Here is a 19,343-nt window from a genome sequence, read left to right as displayed (position 1 = left end):
CAGTGGACTTCAGTAAAGCATATATTGAAGTACCTTAGAGGCACTAGAGATTATATGCTAGCTTACAAGGCAGTTAATTTGATCCTTGTGGGTTGCATGGATTTTAACTTCCAATCGGATAGGGACAATAATAAGTCAACCTCAGGGTTTTTGTGTTTACTTTAGGAGGTAAAGTCATAACTATGGAAGAGTGATAAGCATAGGTGTTTTTCTGGACTCCACCATAGAAGCTTAGTATATGGCAAGCCTCTGAGGTAGCTATAAAAGCTGAATGACTCAATAATCTCAAGATAGACTTAGATATGATTTCTGGTTTGTCCAAAGATTATTACAATTTATTGTAATAATATTGGTGCAGTAGCAAACTCGAAGAAACCATAAGTCTATAAAGGCAAGTAAACACAATAGAACGCAAGTACCACCCAATACGAGAAATCGTATAAACGAGGAGAAGTTGTTGCTGCCTAGATTGCATCAGGTGATGACCTATAGATCCTTCCACCGAGGTCCTTAAGGCAAGAGCTTTTGATGGACATGTTGAAGGGTTAGGAATCAGATGTATAGTGATAGCTTAGTCTTTTAGTATAAGTGGGAGATTGTTAGAGTGTATACTAAAAGCCTAGCTTTTGGTATAAACATTTATCTAGAAATAAGAATCACATTGGTCAAATGTCTACATTTATGATAAATGTAGTTATTCAATTAATTTATATTATAGATAACATGGTGTGTGGTGTCACACACAGAGGATCATGTTATCAGTATCTTATAAATTATAAACAGTAGCTCACGACCATAATGGAAAGGAACAAACCATTGGAAGGTCGTAGTGTAATTAGGTATCAGTTTATCTTGACTGTATAATTACACTAGTACACTCAGAGTGTATTTAGTAGGACCATTTGAGGTCGTTTCTTTTATACTGACTTTATAAAGAAACAAAGACCTCGGTTATTATGGAAGTGTGTACTCTTAATCCTAATATAATAACAAGCACATATATTTGATATTTATTTCTTTAATTTATCAATGGGTGAGATTTAGTTCGATAAATCAATAAGCCCGATAAGTTGGGAAATGGTATCACTTATAGTGTGTGTTGTTGATTATAAAAGGAAACTGTGTCCTAGAGATACTAGGTTGATAATGTCATCAAGAGGAGCTTATAAGGATTGTCATGTTAAACCCTGCAGGTGGACTTAGTTCGACATGATAATAAGGTTGAGTGGTACTACTCTTGGACTAAGATATTAATTAAATGATTTGTCAGTAACTCACTTAATTAGTGGACATTCGATATCTTAAACACAGGGAGACTAACACACTCATAATAAGAAGGAGCCCAAAAATGTAATTTGGGATTGGTGAGGTAGTTCAATAATAGTTCTCTAGTGGAATGAATTATTATTGATAAAATTAAGTTGTGTGTTCGGGGCGAACACGGGATGCTTAATTTTATCGGGAGACCAAAATCAATTCCTCCTCTCGGTCCCTATCGTAGCCTCTTATTTATAGAGTACTATACCCACCTATACCCACCTTCATACCCATGAGAAAGAGGCCGGCCAAGCTAGCTTGTGGTTCAAGCTAGGGCCGGCCAAGCCTTGGTTCATGGGTGGCCGGCCCTAGCTTGAACCCAAGCTTAGGTGGTCGGCCCCCATTAAATTAAAAAGAATTTTAATTTTAATTTTTATTATGTGGAAGATATAATTTATTACAGAGAATTAAAATTAAAATATCTCTCTTTAAAAAGATCTACAAAAAGATTAAAATAAAGAGATTAGATCTCTTTCCTTATTTGTAGATTGGAAAGATATTTTATTTTTTTTTCTCTGAAAAATTATTCACATGTTGAAAATTAAAATTATAGAAATTTCTTTTTATCAACCATGAAGGGATTTTAAAAGGAAATTTTATTTTTTAAAATTTCCAAAGACAAAAAAAGGAAGTTTTAATTGTTGATTAAAATTATCCTATTTGCTCTACATGAGGTGGCCGACCACATACAATTAATTAGGAAAATTTATTTAATTTTTTCTTAATTAATTGTTGTCAAGAAAAGTTAAGGAAATTTTATTATAAATAAATTTCCTTATTTACCAAAGCCAAGGAATATAAAAGAAGGGGTAGGGGTGCCTTTATGGTGAACAACCTCTATTATTTTTCTCCCTCTTTTCTTTGGTGTGGTGGCCGACCCTTCCCTTTCTCTCTTCTCCTCTTGTTGGCCGAAACCTATCTTCTTGGTGGAGCTTTTGTTTGTGGCCGGATCAAGGAAGGAGAAGAAGGAGAGAAAGCAAGTCTCATCTCTAGCATCCCTTGGAGCATTGGTGGTGGCCGAAATTATTCATCCTTGGAGAATATTATTGTGGACGGCCATCCTCTTCCTTTCTTCCTCTTTTGTGGTGGCCGAAACTTATCTCTTGCTTGGAGTTCTTGTGGTGGTCGGATACTACTTAGAGAAGAAGAAGAAGAAGGAGAGAAAGCTTGTATCCCTTGGAGCTTGGTTGGTGTTTTGTTCTTCGTCCTTGGTGAAGCTTCTTTGTGTTGGCCGAACCTAGCTAGGAGAAGAAGAAGGTGCTTGGTGGTTTCTCATCTCGGAAGATCGTTGCCCACACAACGTCCGAGGTTAGAAGAGGAATACGGTAGAAGATCAAGAGGTTTTTCTACAAGGTATAACTAGTAATTTTTCTTTCCGCATCATACTAGTTATTTATGGAAATAATACCAAATACAAGAGGCTTACGATTCTAGAATTTCGAATATGTTTTTCGATGTTGTGTTCTTTTGTTTTTTCTTTTCCTTGTGATTTGATTGTTCTTTTCGGTTAACCTAAAGTTATTTTAGGAAATTAAATATTAGCTTTCTATAAAAGGTTTTGTCTAGTCGATGGTGGTTGCTCCCATATCCAAGAAGGTCGTGTGCCTTGCCACGTCAGTACTGGGAACCAATTATGGAAATTAATATTTAATGGAATTAATAACTTAAGGTGATTTGGGTCGAACGTGTTAAGTTCCGTAAGAGATCCAAGTCAAAACCTAAAAGAACAAATAGATTAAGTTTTGGATCAAACGTGTTAAGTTCCGCAGGCGATCCAAAATTTAATTTAAAAGAACACATGGTAGCTAGGAAATAGGTTCAGACCTTTGTACAAAATTTTTGTACAGTGGAACCTCTAAGTTTTCCGAGTAGCAACCAACACAAAGTAAATCGAATGGGTAGATGCGAAGATAAGGATTACGTTTGTTCAAATCGAGATTGATTTGATTAAACTACGACTGAACAAAATTTAATGTTTAAATGGGTTTAATCGATTTAAAATAAATTAGGATATTTTTGAAAAAACTTTTGCTTTCTTTTTTTGTCTCCCTACACAACGAAAGTAAACCTACCGTGTTTCCTCTTCTCTTCTCAAGCCCAAGAGCTATTTTTTCTTCTATTTTCTTCTAACTCAGCATAAGTTGTTGTCCTCTTTCAACAATAAAAGTAGCCCTCAATTCTCACATCTTCTTCTTCTTCTCCTTCTTGTATTTTTCTAGGATTTTATTGGCCCCACAAAAATAATCTTATTTTACCTTACCTTCTCTTTGTGTCATTGCTTAACAGATCAACAAAACTCTCCTCTATTACTTCTTCTTTCCTATCATCTCTTCTCTATTTTTTTTTTTTAAAATCAACAGTTTGTTTTAGCTTTTCTTCCGAGCCGTCCTTTACAAATAATTTATTTTTCCAGCTATTTAAATTCTTCTCTTCTCTATATATTTTTTTTTTTTCAAAATCAACAGTTTGTTTTAGCTTTTCTTCCGAGCCGTCCTTTACAAATAATTTATTTTTTCAGCTATTTAAATCGGAATGGAGGTCTACCATTGACGAATCATGGTTTCAATTAGAATGAAAAAGTTAAATATTTTATGTTGTATTAATTTTTTAATTTATTGAATTTGCTCTTCTAATTGAAAATCTTGATTATGCCCATAATTTATTTTCATTACATAAAATATTATTATTATTATTATTGCGTACGTGTCATGAGGGAGAAACCTCCCTCCCATAGTGTTTTTTATTTTTTTATATTATTTTTTTTAATAATTAAAAAAAAACAATGGTCACAGTAATAGATTTGGTATACTAGCCGTTGAACAACGACTATTTTAGCTGTTGTTCAACGGTTAACTTTATTTTTTAAATTTATTTTTTTTATAAATATATGATCGATTTCATATTTTTCATTCATCTTATCTTTGCTTTCGATTTCTTTCCTCAACTCTCTATATTTTTCAACCACAAAAATATCTTGATTTATTTCAAATGACTCAAAATCCAGATCGATCTATGCTCCAGGAATTCTGGAGAAATGAATTGGCGGAAGATGCGGAGGATATAGATGAACGAAGAATGCTCCAACTATATGAGCAGCGACAAACGGTACGTCAAAGAGCTCAAAGTTCTTCCGGTAGAAAACAGAGGAGAAGGTATTTGAATCGGGATCGTGAAGTTGGACATGCTCGTCTTTTCAATGATTACTTATCTGATGATCCGGTATATCCCGATGACATATTTCGATGTCGATTTCGAATGAAAAAAGAGTTATTCCTTCGTATAGTTGATGCTGTGAAAAATCATTCCGAATATTTTCAATGGAAGGTCGATGCAGCGGGGAAAAAAGGTTTGTCACCACTTCAGAAATGCACAGCGGCTATTCGTCAATTGGCGTATGGAGTCCCTGCTGATCATTATGATGAGTATCTACGGATTGCTGAAACAACTGTCATTCAATGTTTATTAAACTTTTGTCGATGTGTAATTGAAGTGTTCGGGGCCCAATATTTAAGAAGACCTAATGCTGCTGATATCCAACACTTGCTTGAAATGCATGAGCAGAGACATGGTTTCCCTGGCATGTTGAGCAGTCTTGATTATATGCATTGGCAATGGAAAAATTGTCCTGTCGCTTGGAAAGGCCAGTTTACTCGAGGAGATCATGGCGTCCCAACAATTGTGCTCGAAGTCGTTGCATCTTCGGACTTTTGGATATGACATGCCTTTTTTGGGATTGCAGGGTCACGCAATGATATCAATGTGCTTAACGAATCACCGTTATTCAACGACGTCTTACAAGGGAATACACCCGAGGTTAATTTTATGATTAATAATACACAATATACAAAAGGATACTATTTGACCGATGGGATCTATCCAGAATGGGCTACTTTCGTCAAGAGCTTTCCATGTCCCCAGGATCCCAAAAGAAAAATATTTAAGGAACGACAAGAGGCCGCGAGAAAGGATGTCGAGAGGGCATTTGAGGTGCTCCAATCACGATGGGCAATGATAAAAGGTCCAGGATGATTTTGGTACAAGGATAATTTGAAGGACATCATGTATACCTGTATTATTTTGCACAACATGATTATTGAGAATGAGGGAGATGCAGTAGTCAATTGGTCGAACGATGAAGCAGATTCTCAATCACAAATATTTCAAGGCTCTACTCAAGAATTCCAAGCATACATCCGCAGAAATTACGAGCTACGTGATAATCAGCTACATCATCAACTTCGAGCCGACTTAGTTGAGTATATCTCGACACGCTATAATTGTAATCAATGAAAAAATAATTTATTAATTGCGATATATGTATTGTGATATTTATGTAATTTTTTTAATTATGAAAATTATTTTATGTTAGTAATTTATGAATTTAAATTTTATTAAAATTTAATTATATAAAATGTAAATATGAAGATGAGATAATGAAATATATATAATGAAAGTGTGGGACTCATGAAGACGTTGTTGAGAGGTTTTTTTATAGTAAAAAAAGGTATGAGGTTTTTAACTTTTGATGTGACGCAGACGTGACAATGAAGGAGTTTACAATGGATTCTAACCATTGTAGATGTTCTAAGGACCCAATCGGCCGTGTCCGAGCTGGCATAGACCAGGCCCACCTCAGCCTGAAATAAGAAAATTTTGTTCACATGGGCCACCTCAGCCCGAAATGAGAAAAACTGTAAAATATAATAAATAAATTTTTTGAATGGAAATAGAATAGAGCGTGATAAATTCTAACCGAAATTAAGAGCATTCTTTTTAATTTTTATTCAAAATATATTAAATACTAAAGTACCTTCATTTGTTAATATTCTTGAATTAATATGGGTAATCAACCATTTATATAAGAGAGATGTTAATAAGTAGATATTATAATACTCGAATGGTGTTATAAAGAAAATATAGATTTGCTATATTAACGGTTCTTCTAATACCGACCCTATATATATGGATGGAGGTGTTACAAATTAATATAGATAAGTGTTATAATACTCACACATTAACGGAAGCATATCTTTTGGTTCATGAAAAAATGGATTAGGAAATAAACCACTAGCAATTGCAGTTGGATCACGGAATAGATCTTCTGGTCCACAAAAAAGTGGACCAGGAGATGGATCACTCACAATTGCAGTTGGATTGTGTCCACGATCCGACTACAATTGATTATGATCCCTCTCTGGGTTCATCGTTCCCATCAAGTTATAGTTTGGATTAGAGCAGGCGGCTGGAGGCCGCCCTTCGCTTAGTGCTCAACAACCTGATCTCAGATCAAAACTATAATCTGGTGGGGACGGTGAACGCAGGAAGGGATCACAACTAATTGTGGTTGAATCGCGGTCAGGATCCGACCGCAATTATAGATGGTCCATCCCCTGATTTACTTTTTTATGGACCAAGATATCTAATCTCCACATTAATATCATTATATTAACATTCAAACCAATACACATATATTACACTTAGGCTACGTTTGGTTGGGTGTAATGTAATCTAGCTTGTAATATAATCAAATTTGTAATGTAATGTAATGTAATCTTGATTACATTACTATGTTTGGAAATGTAATGTATGTAATATTTGATTACAAGGATGATTACATTCTTTTGTTTGATATCTATTATTTTTTATCAGGAATGTAATTTGTATTATTATAAAATGACAAAAATGTCCTACGACCTCTACTGACGGTCGCCGCACTTCTGCCGGAGCTTGCGGCAGCTACCGGCCGCCGACCATCGTCGCCGCCCGCCGATCGCCGCCGCCGCCGGTTGCCGACCGTCGCTGTCGGGCGCCGACCGCCGCCGCTGGCCGCCAGTCGGCCGGCGGCAGGCGGGCGGCCGGTGGTCTGCGGTCGGCGGTCGGCCGGGATTCAGTCCCGGCACGAAAACTGTTTGCGATGTTCTTCCCATCTTGTACAATATCAAGCTCTGTGGGATCATGATACTCCAGCCAAGTGTGGCTTACCAAGTGTGCTTGTTCTATGTGAAATGAACTTTCATCGAGAATTATTAACTTCACTTCCTCCAACAAAGGCGAGTAGTATGGAAGGTTGAAAGCATCCAATTTAGCTCTAGAAATTATCCCCTAATTTTGAAATAACCAAGGGTAATTTGCTCTATTACATTCTCCAATATGGATTTTGTCATGATAATTGCCTTTCTCTAAATGCAAACATGAACATGTAGATCACACCAAAATAAGATTGAGATAAAGTTAAAAATATTCAAACTAACTCGAGTATAAGAATTTTTGGCATAGCTATATTCTTACTTTCTATAAATGAGACGATTATGATTGAAGACACTCTAATTTGTTGGGGTTGCTCCATCTCACAATAAATTTTAATCTAAACGCTAACTGAATTTTAGTAAATTCAATATGCACATCCTTAAGTTGAAATTGGAAGATTTAGTTATGATATTTAACTAAATGGAAAAAGAAGAAGCCATGTTTGATTGACAAACAAAAGATAAAACTAGAATACAACATGCTTCCTATTCCATCAATAACTAAAGATTACAACTAATTTGACGAAACCGGCAACCGAAGGAAGAAGAAAAGGAACTTGGATGTAAATTTTACTGATACAATTTGATTGTTTGCTTACTTATAATGCATCCACTAGATGATTATTGTGGAGTGTTCTTCTTCAACACAATGACAATATTCAATGTATTGCACTTAGTGAGCTTTTCTTCAAGAATGCTCCTTGAAATTTTTTCAGCAAATCTTTCAAATAGTTCATCGAGGATGGCATCCCCGAAGTGATGGGCAACGAAGGATTCAATCCCGGCACGAATACTGTTTGCGATCTTCTTCCCATCTTGTACAATGTAAAGTTCTATGTTATTGCTTAGCAAGTGTGCTTGTTCTATATGGAATGAACTTTCACCGAGAATTATTGACTTCACTTCCTCCAACAATGGCACGTAGAACGGAAAATATAAAGCATCCAATTTAGCTTTAGAAATGATCCCCTATAGTTTTGAACATTTAACCATTTCAGTTCCATATTTATTTGTATCGACACTAGTAATTGCAAATTCAAATAGCTAAGGGTACCTCTTCAGCCATCGCATTAAGGGAATCTGCTAATAGTTCAGAAAGGTGGCTTAATGAGTCACCATCTACATGATCTCTTCCGGGAAATGTTAACCATGCTCCTCCTCCAACACTTAATTCTTCAAAACGAGACTTAAGAAATATAGAGAAATCTCTTTGAAATTGTTCTTGATATGCTTTTACTATCCAAGGGGGGCTAGTCCTTGTGATGGAAATGCTTCCTTTGCTTTGTGAAATACCTTGTGTCCTCTCAAGTTCTTTAGGAACCTATAATTTTATTTTTTATCAATAATAAAAAATAAAAATATCAATCTATTTTAATAAAAAAAAAAAGAAGCTAATTAGCTGACCTGAGATAGCCAATGGAGACTAGTGGAAGAGTGAAAGAAATGAACAGTCGAAGAAGGAAAAAGTCTCCCATGGAATGACCCTGGAACAGCTGAAACATAATATGGTATAAGTAGGTTTTCTCTTTCTTCCTTAATCTTCTTTTTGAACTCTTCCAAGGATTGAAAAACACTGTTGAAGTCATTCGATGGCAGGTCGTTCAAGATGAATTGGATTTCTGGAAGTGTCTCCTCCTTCGATTGTTTATATAACTTACTGATAATGTCAAGAACTTGAGAGAGCACTAACAAGGTGTTGGGGCCTGAAGAACAACCCAGATCGACAATAGTAATTCTCTTAAGGAGCAAGGTCTTGAACATTTGCTCTATGGCATTCTCCAACATGGATTTTGTCATAATAATTAGCTTTCTCTAAATCACAAACATGAACATATATATCAATTTATTTAGAAATCAGACCAAAATAATTAAGATTGAGATAAGGTTAAAACATTGAAACAACTAACTTGACCCGAAGAATTAGCGGCATAGCTATATTCTCCATCCCCTCCAATCATTTGAAGTGTCTGTTTAACCTCTCCTCGCCTAGCCTCCATGTTGCTAGCTCTTTAAGTAGCTCTACAATATACAAGCCATGTTTATTGTGAATATATGATGAGAATTAGTAGGTTCTAAACTCCAAAAAAACTCCCAAAAAAGAAGAGAAGAAGATACCGACATAATAGTCTCCGACACAGCCACTGACTGAAGAAGCTCTTCGTCGAATACTTGCTAAGGATGGTTTTGTGGTCGTCCAAATCCAAGATGCCATTTTAGCTTGCAATCCAAGTAAGAGGATTGAAAATAAGGCAAAGAACTGAGAAGATATTATCATATTGAGATTCTTTGAAACAAAAATCAAAAACAAAAAGTGAAGATAAGGCCAATTCAAACCTTCGTTGTCATATTGACTATTCATCTAGTCAATTAAGCATGCCACTGAATTAATTGATCAAAATTTAAAGCTTTTTATTTTCCTTAGTCTAGAAAATATTTTTCTATATTTCCCTCTGAAGATTTTTCTTTATTTCTTTTTTTTTTAAAAAAATGTTTTCTTCTCGTGTAGCAAAAATTGTTCTGTGCCGTTCCTGCAAAAATTGTTTTCTCAAGAAGAAGACGGATTCAATTCATTTTCTGCAGGTGTTTTGTAGGTTAAAGAGTTGAAATAAGAGAGCAACACTGATTGAATATAAACAGCTTTCTTTGTCAACACAGAGACTATGTAAGACATAAAGCTCTGAAATGGGTTAACCCGTGGCAAGGCTGGTCGGCCTATGACGGATGAATTATTTGACAGGGTAGAGCAGGCCGATCCGTTAACTTAATGGGTTGAAAAATTTCCAACCTAACCTAACACAATCCAAAATGGATTGCAGGTTTGGCGGACCCATCAATTTTTTTTTTTTAAAAAAAATATTTTATATTTTCAACATTTTATTTCGAAAAGATTTCATCAATTAAATATATCCATAAACATATATTTTAAATATAAATGAACATAAACAAGTAATCATACGAGATGAAAAGTACTATTTTTATTTTAAAATTATAACATAATAAATTCACATAAAATTTAGTTTACATGTATTTCTAACCCGCGAGCCAACCCAAGCCCATCAAGAGTCGCGGGCCAAGGCGGGTCAACCCGCGACGGACTTGGGTTGCTAAAATTTCAACCCTACCCGCTTAAATTGTTTGGCGGGGCGGATCAACCCAATGTGCTCAATCCAAATTGACGGCTCTCGTGAGACATGATACAATACACTTGGTCATCTGTTGTTCAAGAATGCTCTTTGAGACTGATCCTGTCTGAAAATCGTGGAGATGAAAAATTGGGGATGTGGTTACTGCGTTAACTGGATGTAAACCATGCTCCGATCTGCAGCACAAGAAACGTTTGTGCCGAACCAAGGAAGGGGTCCCCGACGTTGACCTTTCGACGCTCAAGTTAATCACCGGTGCGAAAAAGAAGGTGGAACAACAATAGCACAAGCGTAAAAAAAGTGAATAATATGTACCTGCGCCGATGTACGGAACCCCCTTTATATGATGCCCTGGTGGGCGATGTGTGCATTTTTCAAGGCATGGGCACGTTCTCCCATTGATCATGGACTCATTTTTCAATTGGTCGTGGGCATGTGGTCATGGACACATTTTCCAATTAGTAGTCGGCACGTCCCTCGATTTGTCGTCATACAATTCGCTTGTTGACCAGGCCCTGTGTCAGCGTTCTTAAAAGGATATCCCGAGATACATCAATGATCCCTCTGATCGGTTGAGTGAGGAAGCCGCTCGGCTTAAACTCTTTCGCTCGGTAGGCCTCGGCTGTTCTTCCTTGTGGTGATTGGGTATAGTAGCTTATCTCCTTTCGCTCGAGGAAGCTTGTTGCCGATCGGACATTGTCTACCCGACCGGCCATCGTAGTCAACCTCCGCTCGGCCTCTATAGGCAACAGGTCTTGATAGTTAGTTTCTGCCCGACCGAACTAACGCTCCAGTCATACGCACGCTCCTATGCTTTGTGACGATCGTCTGATGATCTTGGCTGAACGGATGATCAGCTCAGACCGGCCCTTTATCGATCGAGCAATACAAATCCGATCAGTCATTACTGGAGAGAACTGCTTGGTCGCTTAGCGTCTGGCTTTTTCCATTACTAGAGAGAACTGCTTGGCCCCTTAGCATCCGGCTTTTTATCCTTGACTATCTTACCTCCACGTAAGATGTTATATCCGTCCTTTGATCCAAATTTAGTGGATCTTTTTTTTTTTTATCACCGCAGCAGAGACTTTCTCGGCGTATATAAACAGTAGAGAAGTTTCAAGCTTATCCTTCTTCTAGATGAGTTATTTTTCACATGTTGAAATGTGGATTTTTTTTTTTTTTATCACCGCAGCAGAGACTTTCTCGGCGTATATAAACAGTGAAGAAGTTTCAAGCTTATCCTTCTTCTAGATGAGTTATTTTTCACATGTTTTTAAACAATTTTGTCTACTTAGTAAAATAAGCTTTGGCACCTGAAAGTCTTTTGACATGTTAGAAAATTGACCGCGGAATTCTTCTATGCAAATTCTACAAAATTGATTTAGCATATCATTCATTGTCTATGTGATCGCTTCTTTGAAATGCTAACACCATTCCTCCTCCGACACATAATTCCTCATGACAAGTATCGATACAGTATCACTGTTTGCTCACTTCTAGTGCATCCGCACACATGACTATGTTGGAGTGTTCTTCTTCAACTCAATGACAATATTAGATACATTACAGTTAGTGAACTTTTCTTCAACAATGCTCCTTGAAACTTTTTCAGCAATTCTTTCGTATAGATCATCAAGGATGGCATCCCCGAAGTGACGACCAAACAGGGATTCAGTCCCGGCACGAAAACTGTTTGCGATGTTCTTCCCATCTGGTACAATGTCAGGCTCTGTGGCATCATGATTCTCGAGCCATTTGTGGCTTAACAAGTGTGCTCGTTCTATGTGGAATGAACTTTCACTGAGAATTATTGACTTCACTTCCTCCAACAATGGCGAGTAGAATGGCATGTTGAAAGCATCCAATTTAGCTTTTGAAATGATCCCCTAGTTTTTGAACTTAAACAGTTTCAATTCCATATTTGTATCTTAGCAAGTAGTCATTGCAAATTCAAATAACCATGGGTACCTCTTCGGCCATTGCATTGAGGGACTCAGAAAATAGTTCGGAAATGTGAATAAATATGTCACCATCTTCATCTTCTCTTCCGGGAAATGTTAACAATGCTCCTCCTCCGACACTTAATTCTTCGAAGCGAGACTTGAGAAATATAGAGAAATCTCTTTGAAATTGTTCTCGATATGCTTCTACTATCCAAGGGGGGCTTCTCCTCGTGAAGTAAATATTTCCTTTGTTTTGTGGAATACCTTGTGCACTCTCGAGTTCTTTAGGAGCCTAATAGTTTTTTAATTAGACAATTTAGAAAACAAACAATGCTAATTTATTTCAACAAATAAAAATTATAAGTCATTAAAATGATAATATACCTGCGATAGCCAATGGAGACTAGTGGAAGAGTGAAAGAAATGAACAGTCGAAGAAGGAAAGAGTCTCCCATGGAATGACCCTGGAACAGCTGCAACATAATATGGTATAAGTAGCTTTTCTCTTTCTTCCTTAATCTTCATTTTGAACTCTTCCAAGGATTGAAAAACACTGTTGAAGTCATTCGATGGCAGGTCGTTCAAGATGAATTGGATTTCTGGAAGTGTCTCCTCCTTCGATTGTTTATGTAACTTACTGATAATGTCTAGAGCTTGAGAGAGCACTAACAAGGTGTTGGGGCCTGAAGAACAACCGAGATCCACAATAGTAATTCTCTCAAGGAGCAATGTCTTGAACATTTGCTCTATGGCATTCTCCAACATGGCTTGTGTCATAATAATTAGCTTTCTCTAAATCACAAACATGAACACATATATCAATTTATTTAGAAATCAGACCAAAATAATTAAGATTGAGATAAAGTGAAAACATCAAAACTAACATGACCCCGAGAATTAGCGGCATAGCTATATTCTCCATCCCCTTCAGCCATTTGAAGTATCTGTTCAACCTCTGCTTGCCTCGCCTCCATGGTACGTTGCTAGCTCTTTCAGTAGCTAGCTGTACAATATACAAGCCAGGTTTATAGTGAATATATGACGAGAATTGGTAGATTCTTAGCCATGTTTTGTCACGCCCCGGAGGTATAGTTTCCGGTACCTCACTCGGTGACCATATAATATAAAGAAATCCTAGGAACTATCAAAACAGAATAACCAAGTATATATATATATATATATATATATATATATATATATATATATATATATATATATATATGTCCTAGTTTTCGTAGACTACAATTACTATATAGATAAACGACATCTGTAATAAAATTGCAGAAATGTAAGTACATCGAAATAAAAGTAAAATAAATCAGAAAATCAGCACGTCGAGATCTCTGAGCAACTCTATGGAAGTCCAAAATCAACTACAATATCAAAAGGATCCCTGCGCCTGCAAAACTAGAGGCCAAGGAATGTAAAAATTTAGCCAAATGGCTAAGTGGATACTCAAGATAGATGTGCATGAATTTAATCTTGTTTAAGAAGTCAAAGAAGTAGAGTAATTCACAATCTTTTGTTACAACTTTAGGTTATTTTTAAAGTTCTACATTTATATATATATATGTATAATCATCTTCTCATTATCTATAATCAGGTAAAATTTTTATATTAGAGTTTAGGATCTTCATCTTATCATCATTTGTCATCATCAATTAAAATCAATTCATCAATCTTATTATTTAATCAATCGGTATACAAGTTACCATGGTAATATCGATATGTATATCCATAGTCTAAATATGATAAATCAACTAAAAAGTCAATCACTAGAGCCAATATCATCAGAGTGTAATATCACATGAATAGACTAAAAACCTCCTCAGAATATAAAACTGTCGCATACATCATCTGACGTACGGGCTATCAGCCCTCACCAGTGGAAGACATAATAAACACTGACTGAGGGCTACATCACGCCACCACGCCTCGGGTGTACGGTCAGGTACTCTGGACCGCGGGCCGCTGCGCTACCACAATAACATGTGGGCAGTTAGTACTCTAGTATAAAGCTCTGGTACAAAACTAGGCTCATGGACTCATGGTCTTCACTTTTTAATATTCTTCATTTACCATCTTTCTTACACTTTAAAGATTCCATTTTATCCATTTATCATAATTATTCTCTTTTCATATCAAATGGTCAATTAAGTTAACATTTTCATATCAAATCTTTTAACTTATCATCCTAGGGTTCACATATAAAAAACTACAAGCATCAACAGATGGAATATCATAAGCATGGAGTATAGAAGGTCGAGTAAGTCAAAAAGGCAGGTATCAACAGAAAAGTAATGCAGAATATTTCTTTAATTTTAAAAACCACTCTTCCCATATAAATCCCAATATAAACCTGCATGTGAACCAGAAATAATATCAACTATTTATCCCCCAATGATTTAATTATTTAATACTCATTTCACTATTTTAAATATCATTTTTAATTCCCTTTTAAAAATAATTATACAAATATATATAATTTCATTATTGCTTTATTCACGCAAAGGATAAATATATAAGAGTAAAGAGAGATGTATCCACTTTATTTACAGCAAAATCTTCGAGTGTCGGTAGGTCACCGTGCTCCGCTCGAACTCGTATTTATAAAATATAACAACTCCAATAATCAAAATGATAATAAAATCATGACATAAATTTGAACATGATCTACGACTCGAAGCCACTAGATCATTATTTTTTATCTCGCTATCACGTACCACTTCGCATTCCTAAATGAAATATCTGTTCTAATCTAGATAACCCTCCTAACTACACATCAATTAACCCAAAGCATAAAGTATACCTTCTAAGGATTTTTCTATGGTTGCTGGAAAAAAAAGAGGGCAGCAACTAGGGTTGTTTTCCCTTTGTCGTTGGCCGTCTCAGCTAATTCCGGCGAACTCCGACGGTGCTGCCAAGAAAAGGACAGCAGCTAGGACAACTGTTAGAGAAGACGAAAGGTAACTATGGCAGTTAGGGATGGTTGAAAAATAAAGAAGGCTGCTAGGATAGTAAAGGGGCAAGGAAAAACCTTTTCCCTTTTTCACCGGTTGTCATGGCGAGCTAGCTCCGGTGGCTGTTGTGCTTGGCTAGAAAAGAGGGCAGTAACTATGGCTTTGTTTTCCCTTCTTTCCTAGTGGTCTGACGAGCTCTGGCACACTCCGAGGAGCTCCGACGATGTTGTCGAGAAGTAGGACAGTAAGGAAGGAGAAACTTGTTGCCGTTGGAGAAGAGAAAAGAAGAAGAGAAGGGGTTGCAAACTTGGAGAATAAGAACAGGGAGAGCCCTGTTGCTCGTCGCCGCTAGAGAAGAGAAAGAGGAGGAGTAGAAAAAGGAAAAAAAGGGGTGCACGTGCATGAGTATGGGGGTGGCAGTGAGACCCATTCGCTCGTTTTTTTTTTTTTTTAAATACTTAACATGTTTTAACTCCAAAAATTAAAATCTCCCGAAAAAGAAGAGAAGAAGATATGTACCGTCGTAATAATCTCCGGCACAGCCACCGACTGAGATCGAGTCCTCTGCTCTCTTTGTTTCTTGAAACAAGCCTTTATATGACTAAGAATCTCTTCGTCTTATACTTGCTAAGGATGGCTTTGTAGTCATCCAAATCCAAGACGTCATTTTAACTTGCAATCCAAGCTAAGAGGATTGAAAATAATGCAAACCTTCGCTGTCAGATTGACTATTCATCTAGCCAATCAAGCATGACATTGGATTAATTGATCAAATTTTCAAGCTTTGAATTTTCCTTCATATTAACTTTCTTTTGCAATTTTTATTTCATACTCAAAAGGGGATCGATACATATGATTATGGTGGAGTGTTCTTCTTCAACTCAATGATAATATTAGATACAGTACAGTTAGTGAGCTTTTCTTCAAGAATTCCTCTTGAAACTCTTTCAGCAAATCTTTCAAATAGTTCATCAAGGATGGCATCCCCGAAGTGATGGGCGAACAGGGATTCATTCCAGGCACGAAAACCGTTCGCAATCATCTTCCCATCTCGTAGAATGTCGAGTTTTGTGGCATCAAGCCATTTGTAGCTTAGCAAGTGTGCTTGTTCTATGTCGAATGAGCTTTCATTGAGAATTATTGATTTCACTTCCTCCAACAATGGCGAGTAGAATGGCATGTTGAAAGCATCCAATTTAGCTTTTGAAATGATCCCCTAGTTTTTGAAATTAAAAGGTTCTCAACTCCATATTTATTTGTATCGTAGCAAGTAGCAATTGCAAATTCAAATAAGAAAAAGGGTACCTCTTCAGCCATTGCATTGAGGGAATCAGAAAATAATTCAGAAATGTGGTTAAATATGTCACCATCTTCATCTTCTCCTTCTCTTCCGGGAAATATTAACAATGCTCCTCCACCAACACTTAATTCTTCGAAGCGAGACTCGAGAAATGTAGAGAAATCTCTTCGAAATTGTTCTCGATATGCTTTAACTATCCAAGGGGGGCTTGTCCTCGTAAAGTAAATATTTCCTCTGTTTTGTGAAATAGCTTCTGCACTCCCAAGTTCTCTAGGAGCCTAATATTTTTTTAATCGACAAGTTCAACAAACAACAAAAATTATAAGTCATTCAATTGATTAAATAAGCTGATTAGCTAACCTGAGACAGCCAATGGAGACTAGTGGAACAGTAAAAGAATTGAACAGTTGAAGAAGGAAAAAGTCTCCCATGGAAAGACCCTGAAGCAGCTGCAACGTAATATGGCACGAGTAGATTTCCTCTTTCTTCCTTAATCTTCTTGTTGAACTCTTCCAGCGATTGAAAAACACTGTTGAAGTCATTCGATGGTAGGTCGTTCAGGATGAATTGGATTTCCGGAAGTGTCCTCTCCTCCTCCTTCGACTGTCGTTCGTCTAACTTACTAATAATGTCGAGAACTTGAGAGACCACTGAAAGAGCGTTTGGGCCCGAAGAACAACCGAGGTCCACAATGGTAATTCGGTCGAGAAACAGTGTCCTGCACAGTTGCTCTGTGGCTTTCTCCAATATGGATTTTGCCATGATAATTACCTTTCTCTAAACGCAAACACGAACACACAGATCGATATATTTAGAACAATATATATATATATATACATGACTTGGATTGCAAAGACCAAAATAAGATTGAGATAAAGTTAAAAACATCGAAACTAACTTGATCCGAAGAATTAGCGAGTATCTGTTCAACCTCTCCTTGCCTAGTTGGTAGATTCTCAGCCATGTTTTAACTCTGAAAAAAAAAATCCCAAAAAAAAAGAGGAGAGACTCTTGTGCTCTCTTTGTTTCTTGACACAAGTTTTTATATAGCCAACAAGCAAATGGTAACTAAGAAATTCTTCATCGTATACTTGCTAAGGAAGGAAGGAAGGAAGATGTCATTTGAATTTGCAATCTAAGTCAAAGGAAGATAAGGCAAAGAGCATGGAAGATGCCCTGTCACATTGAAATTCCTTAGAAAAAATAAGTGAAGAGGAGGCAAATGTTGACTAATCAAGTATGTCATTGAGATTTTCTCGGCGTATCTTTCAAATAAGTCATCGAGTATGTCAATTCCAAATTGATAGGCGATCAAGGATTCAATCACGGCACGGCTGCCATTTGCCATCGTACTTCCCGTTGAGGATAGTGCCAAGTTACGTAGGGCTATTGATGTGTTGAATAGGCGGAGCCTCCACGTGTCCCAAAGGTTAAGATATGTGTTTAGGTGAAGGTCAACGTAAAGGGAGGTCAACGAGATCTCTCTCCGGTAGTCTTCCTCATCAGTGCCAATCTTGAAGGTGTCGAACGGAATGTTGACTAAAATATTTAAAATTATGACTAAAATAAATTTTAGTCAAAATTTATTTTGATCAGTAATTTAAATTTTTTACTAATTAAACTATATTTGATCAAAAATTTTAAATTTTTTATAAATTAAATCTGAATTTTTTTTATTCGTGTTAGATTTAATTGATATTTTTAATTTTTTTATATTAAAATTAGATTTGTTTAGTAATTTTTTTTTATTAAAATTTAATTAGTAATTTTACATTTTTTACTTATAAAATTTTAATTTATTAATCAAAATTTAATTTTGTTAATAAATTAAAAATAGTTATTGATTATACTTAATTAATATTTTTTTATAAAAATACTTTTATCAAAAGCATATTTAATATTATATATTATTTCTTTCTTAAATTTTATTTTTCTTTCACTAATCTTTTTAATAATTCATCGATATTTTCTAATTAAATATTTTTAGCTAAATAAATTTTATTAATAATTAATCAAAGTTAAAATTGATAAAAAAATAATTTAATTCAAGAAACTATTGTTGGATTCCGAAGAAAAGTTTATTATACGTAGTAGTGACTATATCTAATACACAAATCTATTTCCTCTAGGTCACATAATAATTTTACCCCGTGTCAAGATTTTCCTTCCTAGAAATTAAAAATGATTGATAATTTTTTTAAAAAACTTATAATTATAATGTATATTAAAAGTATTACAATAATTTATTTCTTGATTCTAAATTAGTTAATATAAAATATTTTTAATTTTTTTAAATTTTATTAATAATAAAAAAGTGGGGTTTGATATAAGATAAAGTTATTGATATGTAACTTAATTGGTCACTACTTCTAATTGTATAAATAATTATTGGTAATCTATGAAACTATTCTTTTAAATTTTACTAATAAAATTAAATTTTGTCTCAGGGACATAGTTGAGTTGGTTAATACGGGATAAATATTACAATGGATAAGATGTCGAATTTCGACAAAGCTAAGAAAAATATTCTTCCCGCAGTTATCAACTGTAACTTGGTCGTAGGATCGGTCGTATTGAACTGTTAAGATAACAAATTTCATCTTTTATTATAAATAATAAAATTAAAAATTTTTAATAATATTTATTTAAAAATA

The 19,343-nt window shown here is 35.6% G+C and overlaps 4 protein-coding genes across 9 annotated transcripts; 1 reads left to right on the top strand and 3 right to left on the bottom strand.

The window, feature by feature from the left end:
- The first annotated feature begins 4,329 nt into the window (after window positions 1–4,329).
- LOC122008654 lies at window positions 4,330–5,346 on the top strand. The gene is made up of 2 exons (XM_042564463.1): window positions 4,330–4,957; window positions 5,057–5,346. Exons 1-2 carry the CDS (start codon window positions 4,330–4,332, stop codon window positions 5,344–5,346), a joined length of 918 nt encoding a protein of 305 aa, XP_042420397.1.
- A 2,534-nt stretch (window positions 5,347–7,880) lies between these two features.
- Window positions 7,881–9,624, bottom strand: LOC122038846 (anthranilate O-methyltransferase 1-like). The gene is made up of 5 exons (XM_042598802.1): window positions 9,463–9,624; window positions 9,251–9,362; window positions 8,748–9,155; window positions 8,398–8,664; window positions 7,881–8,312 (listed from the first exon to the last, which is right to left on the bottom strand). The coding sequence occupies exons 2-5, from the start codon at window positions 9,338–9,340 to the stop codon at window positions 7,965–7,967; spliced, it is 1,113 nt and encodes a 370-aa protein (XP_042454736.1). The 5' UTR covers window positions 9,341–9,362; window positions 9,463–9,624; the 3' UTR covers window positions 7,881–7,964.
- Window positions 9,625–11,941: 2,317 nt separating this feature from the next.
- Window positions 11,942–16,051, bottom strand: LOC122038843 (probable jasmonic acid carboxyl methyltransferase 2). 6 transcript variants are annotated; one of them, XM_042598798.1, is made up of 7 exons: window positions 15,467–15,837; window positions 15,239–15,376; window positions 14,282–14,400; window positions 13,314–13,432; window positions 12,814–13,221; window positions 12,455–12,721; window positions 11,942–12,372 (listed from the first exon to the last, which is right to left on the bottom strand). In XM_042598798.1, exons 4-7 carry the CDS (start codon window positions 13,401–13,403, stop codon window positions 12,004–12,006), a joined length of 1,134 nt encoding a protein of 377 aa, XP_042454732.1. In that variant the 5' UTR covers window positions 13,404–13,432; window positions 14,282–14,400; window positions 15,239–15,376; window positions 15,467–15,837; the 3' UTR covers window positions 11,942–12,003. The 6 variants fall into 6 exon arrangements, with proteins under 6 accessions (XP_042454732.1, XP_042454734.1, XP_042454730.1 ...); XM_042598800.1 differs by having other exon boundaries at window positions 15,239–15,346; XM_042598796.1 differs by lacking the exons at window positions 15,239–15,376; window positions 15,467–15,837 and adding an exon at window positions 15,909–15,974.
- Window positions 16,052–16,184: 133 nt separating this feature from the next.
- On the bottom strand, window positions 16,185–17,740 carry LOC122038845 (probable jasmonic acid carboxyl methyltransferase 2). Its single transcript, XM_042598801.1, has 4 exons — window positions 17,588–17,740; window positions 17,050–17,466; window positions 16,695–16,967; window positions 16,185–16,605 (listed from the first exon to the last, which is right to left on the bottom strand). The coding sequence occupies exons 1-4, from the start codon at window positions 17,651–17,653 to the stop codon at window positions 16,246–16,248; spliced, it is 1,116 nt and encodes a 371-aa protein (XP_042454735.1). The 5' UTR covers window positions 17,654–17,740; the 3' UTR covers window positions 16,185–16,245.
- Window positions 17,741–19,343: the final 1,603 nt, after the last annotated feature.

Source organism: Zingiber officinale, chromosome 1A, assembly GCF_018446385.1.
Source record: "Zingiber officinale cultivar Zhangliang chromosome 1A, Zo_v1.1, whole genome shotgun sequence".
NCBI classification, from domain to species: domain Eukaryota; kingdom Viridiplantae; phylum Streptophyta; class Magnoliopsida; order Zingiberales; family Zingiberaceae; genus Zingiber; species Zingiber officinale.
The sequence above is the reverse complement of the archived record's forward strand: the minus strand, read 5'-3'. Positions and strand labels throughout refer to the sequence as shown.